Genomic DNA, 7,191 nt, shown 5'->3' with positions numbered 1-7,191 from the left:
CAGCTGAAACACAACATCACACATCGGGTATATTTTTTTTGAGTGTAACGATACAGACAAAAATCAGGCACTTGTAGCAAACATGCACAATTTGCAGTAATCAGTATAAGTTTCTATGATGGCAACATGTTTATAATACTGATCTTTATATGTCCCATGTCACCTTAAATGCAGGAAGTAAAGTATCAAAAAGTAACTGGCACAATCGACAAACAACTAAAACTGGCACGATACAACAAAACGTAGAATAAATGTTCCCGTTGTCACAAAGAGTGATGGCAAGTAATCAAGTAAATAACATATTAAAGTACTTCAGTACTATAGGTAAGTGCATAGAAGCATGTGCAGCCAAACATGTTTAGAGATACAGCTGTGTTGTATACGAATATAAAGCAGGTATTTCTCTTAGCATGTATGCACCATATGTGTGAGGACAGCAAATCTTCTGCATGTACTTCTCTATTTGTCACGCTAGTTTGCAAACAATGTAAACATTGTGTTTTTTAACCCTATAAACAGGCATTATGATTCATTATACACTCCAATGGTGCATTAAATCACAGCTGGCTGGTTAACTCAATGGGAACTAGGCTTTTAAGTATTGTTTCTGTAGTATTTATGTAATACTACCATGTTCTGTTTGTCTTGCAAGCTGCCGCGTGTCATCTAAATGCACATCAGCACACGATTTTAGAAGTTTTTATGGAATAATAATTGAATTTAAGCACTAAACTAGGCACGCAGCTGGGCCTGTGGTTAGCAGAGTGGAGTAAACATGTAGAATTATAGTGTGTGCCGTTGGACTGTTTTTTCTGATATAATTAACTCAGGGAGTGGTTTGTCTAGCTGCATGATGAGATGAAGATCTGGTTTAACCACAGGAGATGAGGCTGTGCTGTTGTTTCATTGGGGGGAATCACATGGTCCCTGTAGGGTTTGCTGCAGGACTGGAGTTGGGTGGACTCAGCTTCATGGTATTGAAAAACTCCACAAGTTGACCTGGTACTTCAGCTAACACGCTCTTTGCCAGAGCTTCTTGGGGAGCCTGAGGGGCAGAAGGAAGCGTTACGAAGTCAGAGAGTAAATCTTCTGTATTGTTGAATCATTAACTGATTTAATTAGATGAAGGGAGCATTATAGTCAAGAGAAAGCCATGCAGATGAAGAAAGATTAAAGGAAAATTTCACCTTTTTATACTTAACTAATCACTGAATTAAAGTCAGCCAAATCTTTTAGATAACATTGGTGACAGTTCTACTGCTTCTTAGAAACATACAGCAATGTGTTAAATCACAAAAGAGAAGTTTTCCTTTAATGCAGACAAGAGTCCAACACATTGTGTTGTAGTCATGTCATCGCTGTGAAATGGAAAAATGCTGAAAAAGTTGGACAGAGCAGTTACTAACATTGGGACAGACATGTGATGATGCATGCTGAGTTACAGGTGCAGGCGATGTAAGAGCTAAGAGTATAGTGGGGTTTATGACTGATCATAATTAAGGGTACCCCTATGAAGGATTGGGATCGTGGGGAGGCTTCAGTTTGTGTAAACTGAAGAAGGAGGTGAGTTGCTGAGGTAACTCGGCCAATACGCTTTGGGCAAGAGCCTGGCTGGGCGCCTGAAAAGAAACAAGGCAACAAACAAATGCGCTGTGTGAGGTTTGAGCTGAGTACTGGGAACCTCTGGCTTTAAATGTGTATGGTATAGTAGCACTGGATGGAGAAGTTGCTCTGCTATGTTTTTATGTTTGTAGTTCTGAAGTCAGCGGTGAAACATGCATGGAGTTTTTAGAGTAATAAGCTGCCTTCCCAACCCCGTTTGTGAACACACCCTGTAAAAAGCAAATGTTTGAGGTGTTACTTACATTCTGAAACTGCCTGAATGGCACAAACTGAACAATGTCTCTTATGGCAGTTTCGCCGGTTTGAGAGCGCAGGCGGCCGTCATCTCCGTCCAGGAACTCCATGGCACTGAAATCTGCCCCTCCCACGCCGACGATGATTATAGACATGGGCAGTCGAGCGGCATTGACGATGGCGCTGCGTGTCTCATCCATGTCTGTGATCACTCCGTCAGTGATGATCAGCAGGACAAAGTATTGCTTCGGTAACACAGCAACAGAGATAGAGATAGTAGAGATGAGAATACACATGCACAGCTGACAAAAGTCCCTTCCCTAATTTGTATTTCGGATATTACCGGTATTGATCGGTAATATCATCATCATCAATCTATCATCAAATCATTGCCTCTAATTCAAAGATTATACAGAAAATTGGCGCCGACTAGTCTGCTACTATTAGGTAATGGCAAATAAATCCTTCTCAGTACAGTAACAGCTTATCTTTGTGGACTGTTAAAGCAGAAATCCAAGATAAAAAGAGAAAATCTACTTGGACAGATACTCACTGATGCAGTGGTCTGCTGGAGGGCTTGCTTAGCGAAGCAGGCCACATGGTTGATAATAGGAGAGAAGTTGGTGGGACCATAGAGTTTGACCTGGGGCAGACAAACCCTGTAGGCCTCCACTACACCTTCAACACCTACACATACGCAGGGGGGTATTATTATTATGTTTTAAGCTACACATGTATTCAGAATACATACTGACATGAAGAAAATGATCTGTACACATACCAGCACAAAATGGATTTGATGGATTGAAATTGAGAGGAAACTCATGTGAAACCTGCAACAACAATTCCAAGAGATGTCATTTGTCATTGTCACATGTGCCAAACCACTATTTAAATTTGTATTGTTTTACTTAAAGTAAGCTTTACCTGCCATGTTGGTGGAATCTGGGCTCCAAAGCCAAATGCTGGAAACATCTTGTCACTACAAACACATTGGAACAATCTTGAAAACTTCTTTTTACAAACAGTGCAGTCGCCCCTTTAGGAGTCGCTCTTCAGATGCAAAGACAGTTTTTTTTTCTACCTGTCATAGTCCTGGATGACATTTCCCACAGACCATATAGCGGTCAGGTACTCATTGACACCCTGAGGACTGATGTAATGTAGAGACTGGGGAGACCTGGGATCCCCGTTGGAGCCCGTGAAGTCGACGGCCACCTATCAGCAGATACACATATTGTCAGATTTATTACTAATAGAACAACAAATTAATAACAAACAGGAATATATATATATATATAAAGAAGCAAAAAACCCACTGTGAAATTTAACTGACAGCCGCCCATAATGTAATCCAAGAAGGAATACTCCTGCACAACCTAAAACACAAAGCATCTATCTTCAGAAAAGTCAGTGGAGAACAACAACACAAACAAAATAAATAAACAAAAAGGTAGCACACCTGGCACAGCTTCACGCTCACAATACCAGAGTTCTTGTAGTTTTTCTTCTTCTGCTTCTTTTTACTGTTGATGCATTCAAACTCCGCCTACAAAAAGCAAAGCAGTGTTGAATAGCATGAAGCTAGCTGAGGCTGATTCAGAGCTAGCCAGGAGGCATTCTTGTCAATGAAAGGACCACTCAAACAAAAGAAAATGTACCAAAAGCTGGAGAAGCCTGTTCACATAATCTGTGAAATGTTTTTGATTGTACATACAACAATGCACACGTCCTCATACCGGAGATGTTCGTGATGCTTCTTGGAGGCGTTTCATTGTAGTCTCAAAGGTTCCGATAAGATCATGTGAGCCATCGTTGTCATAATCATAACAATCAACCTGGGAACAGGTACAAACATTTAGTGGTGCTGGCAAGAAACCGTCATTTAATTTATGCAAAGTGCATGAAAAGAAAATACTTTAAAAAGGTTCACTTCATGCAAAGTGTCCCAAACACTGTGTTAGGAAAAGCATATGGTAACTGCTGTCGACATGTCCTTGACACAGTGAGTGGGGTGAAGGCAAATGTTAAGACTAAGATGTACAAAAAACAAACATGCACAAATGAGATTCCACATCTCTGTAACCTACTGAACCACACAGACGCTGGTGGTAAAATGTTTCGTTTTGGATAAATGCTTCTATGACAGGATCAGATCTGTGACTCTGCTGAGACAAAGTCTTGCACAGTTCCCCATCTACTCTATTCACACACGTTTCACCCAGTAAGTGATGGTAAGATGGAAAAAAGATGAGCACTGACGCACTGGGTAACTCACTTGTCCTGAATGGTAGGAAACTGCTTCCTTCCTGACATGTTTGCTTCAGAAATTAAAAACAATATATAATCATCAAGCTAGTACTAAATACACCAATCAGTTCACACGTTTGGAGACATCTGAGAGGTACAACCCCTTATGTTCCTCATTAATAAAAACTCAGTGTTACGGCAATTGAAACAAAAATATTATTGTGACTGTCGGTGTGAGTAGCAGCTCAAAAACATTCCATAATTATGAGTCTTAGATGTTTACTTTGATCGATTTCTCCATGTCTCCTCCACAGAGAGAGCGCAGGGGGATTCGAAAGGGACGCCATGTTGGATTCAGGTTGTTCTTCACCACCTGAGGACACAGGTAAACAGAATATTCAATGAAGAAATGAACTTACACGTGTTGTCTGTCTTTTTTAGATCAGCTGGTTGGAGGAGCGTGTCTGTGTTTGACTGACAGGGTGTCAAATCTTTACTACAGATTTCTCTACTTCAGTCAGACTGATATGTGATATTCCCACTTCCTCATTCACTGCAATCACAAATCACTGCTTGTAAAACATAATTGGCATTAGTTAAACAGCGTGTTAGTGCAGCTTCACAGAATTCCCTATTGCAGCATGCCCCATTTAAACCTTGCATGTTTTAAAACAAAATAAATAGGAGCTTAGGCCAATATCTCATATTATGCAAAAAAAAAACGGTTTGGTTGTCAGTGGTTCCTCTTTCATGCTGACAGTTACGTGTGATAAATTTCAGCCTTTGGCTTTAGCCCTAGTTCAGGAAGAAGGACTATGTCGTAAAACAAAGTCTTTAACAGACATGTAAAGATCCTTGGACTTAGAGAAGACTGCAATTACATAACCAGTAAAGGCACTGTCTTATTTCACAATGTGTTCACCTCTGTCCTGTGAGCCAGCTGCCATCCAGTTTCTGTCTGCTTGAAGAATTCCAGGTAGGGGTCAGACTTTCCAAAGAAATCCTGTGTTAAAATAAATCCAAGAAAAATAAGACTCACTAATAAGAAAAGTCCTAAAAAACAAATCAGTCAAGATTTTTAAACAGAATCCAACCTTGTTATCTAGTTTCCTTGCTTCCACCTCAAAGTTTGCCACCCTGTTGTCTTTTATTTCTTCAGCACTGATCTACAGCAGATACATACACAGAGGAAATGTCAGTACAGCGAACGGCATCATACAACATTTGAAAGGCTGTCTCTGCTACTCACTGTGATCTTCCCTTTTCCTGCAGGCGTCTTGTTCTTTAAAACGAGTGGTCTGGTCAGTTTCTTACTGGATACAACCTAAAGGCACATTAACAGAGTAAGCACTGTGGGTAAGAGACGGCAGCTGGAGTAAGTAAAACGAACAGACACAGCCTGCTGGCCACACGGAAAAAACAACATAGCTGTAACAATAAGGCAGACAAACATCTGAGGTCACATTACACTGAGAACATACCAACTGTTTATCTGGGTTAATGCTTCATTTCCAGCATGGTGAAACAGTGGTGTCTTATTGTAGCACAGTATTCTTCTTACTGCTGCTGTATAGTGTGAGCAATGCATAACGTTATGGTCTCTCGAGGGAAGACGGTAAAACATTTACCTGACCCAAGGTGCACTCCAGTTCTCCCAGGAAGTCGTCATCACTCAGGTCAATTGTTTTGTTGTCGATATCATAAATCCCAAACTTCAGCTTCTGCACTATTTCAAAGTAGTAGTCGATGACGAACTTTTTGGCAAACTTTGGGCAGAGGCAATTCTGAACCTTCTCAGTGCGTTCCACCTGTTAGGAAACATTGGAACCAGATGTAATAGTCCTTAGAAAGTAATGACACAGGAAGTGGAAACTTTTCCATCCTAGGAGTTAACGATTAACAGGAGAGATTTGCCCTTCATCAACCATATGGTTACAACAACTGTACATAATCTGATGTTCAGTGCAGGGTGAAATATTAATGTAGACCTGTTCATTCCACTGACCTCATACCACTGTGATCCAGATGTGCTCATTAACAACACACACAGAGGGTCTGACTTGGAGCCGATGTCTTTATCCAGAAGACTTTCACAGGACACCGTCAGCTCCACCTTGGTTACACACTGGGCAGCCATGTCTGACAGGTTACAAACACTGACAGAGAGGAAACTGTGTAAACAAAGGTTCTGGTTGATGGGATTAGTTCACCTAGCATGAGTTAGCACAGTTACATTACACAACATTACACACCCAAACTGGTTTGTAGGCATAAAAATACTACAGCCTTGGAGCTAATGGAACTCTACGCTATTAAATCCAAAGCAGCTAATGAATCCAGTGTGTGCAGCTGCATAAACAAAAGTGCCTCTATTGGTGAAAAAAGGAAAGTCTCACGGAAAATCTGACACATTAAGCAGGAAGTCTGGAAGCTGAGGAGCAGCGAAGCGAAGGGAAGTCCGTACGCCAGTATCATAACACCAGCAAGCTAACGGTGCTAGTAGATAGTAAAAAAAAAAGATAACTCAAGAAGTTAGCTTGTTTTTCACGATAGCTTCCGCGCAATTAGCAGCTGGTTTAAAGATAAACTCACCGTCTGATGTTGAAAACGTGTTTCAGAACGCAAAAATATCCTCTTAATTGAAACCACTCCCGGTGCTGTCACTTAGTAAAGCAGTCTCTCCCTTACAAGTGTGTAAGACCGTCTCTGAACTCCTCAGGCTTAAGCTACGCCCAACGACAACGAAACATGTTTGTCCGCAATAAATGACTGTGTGACGAGTGAACGTTTTATTTTGAAGGGCCTCCACCGGAAGTATCTAAAAACTTAATTTTGTTTTATTTTATTTATCGTGATTTTCATGTGAACCGCGTCTTACGGCCTATAATACATTTAAAAATGACAAAGAGCGTTTAATTGATTTTTTTTATAGTTTAGGTGTAAAAGTTTCGTTGATTTTATTTTGAAAATATGACCGGAAATACAGTGGCGAAAGAGGAAACGCTAACCATGTATTTTATTTGTAATTTTTATTTTTTTTATTTTACACAGCAAAGCACATAATTAGCGAAGCATCTAAATTAC

At 40.5% G+C, this 7,191-nt stretch overlaps 1 protein-coding gene across 2 annotated transcripts; it reads right to left on the bottom strand.

Moving 5' to 3' along the window:
- Positions 1-43: 43 nt before the first annotated feature.
- Positions 44-6,875, bottom strand: LOC114453525 (copine-3-like). 2 transcript variants are annotated; one of them, XM_028433471.1, is made up of 17 exons: positions 6,700-6,875; positions 6,113-6,263; positions 5,736-5,915; positions 5,357-5,431; positions 5,202-5,273; positions 5,030-5,110; positions 4,391-4,480; positions 3,597-3,695; positions 3,320-3,406; positions 3,177-3,236; positions 2,942-3,075; positions 2,785-2,839; positions 2,639-2,690; positions 2,411-2,544; positions 1,866-2,102; positions 1,507-1,619; positions 909-1,045 (listed from the first exon to the last, which is right to left on the bottom strand). In XM_028433471.1, exons 2-16 carry the CDS (start codon positions 6,242-6,244, stop codon positions 1,509-1,511), a joined length of 1,599 nt encoding a protein of 532 aa, XP_028289272.1. In that variant the 5' UTR covers positions 6,245-6,263; positions 6,700-6,875; the 3' UTR covers positions 909-1,045; positions 1,507-1,508. The 2 variants fall into 2 exon arrangements, with proteins under 2 accessions (XP_028289271.1, XP_028289272.1); XM_028433470.1 differs by lacking the exon at positions 1,507-1,619 and having other exon boundaries at positions 44-1,045.
- Between the last annotated feature and the right edge of the window lie 316 nt (positions 6,876-7,191).

The sequence above is a fragment of the Parambassis ranga genome, chromosome 20 (genome assembly GCF_900634625.1).
Source record: "Parambassis ranga chromosome 20, fParRan2.1, whole genome shotgun sequence".
Taxonomy (NCBI): Eukaryota; Metazoa; Chordata; class Actinopteri; family Ambassidae; genus Parambassis; species Parambassis ranga.
The sequence above is the reverse complement of the archived record's forward strand: the minus strand, read 5'-3'. Positions and strand labels throughout refer to the sequence as shown.

What these genes read in the sequence shown, in the direction of transcription:
- LOC114453525 (XM_028433470.1), bottom strand. Translation starts at nt 6,244, where the DNA reads ATGGCTGCCCAGTGTGTAACCAAGGTGGAGCTGACGGTGTCCTGTGAA. An exon ending in AGATTCCACCAACATGGCAG is followed by an intron (nt 2,691 to 2,784) that starts GTAAAGCTTACT and finishes TTGTTGTTGCAG; the next exon opens with GTTTCACATGAGTTTCCTCT. An exon ending in TCCAGCAGACCACTGCATCA is followed by an intron (nt 2,103 to 2,410) that starts GTGAGTATCTGT and finishes GTGTTACCGAAG; the next exon opens with CAATACTTTGTCCTGCTGAT.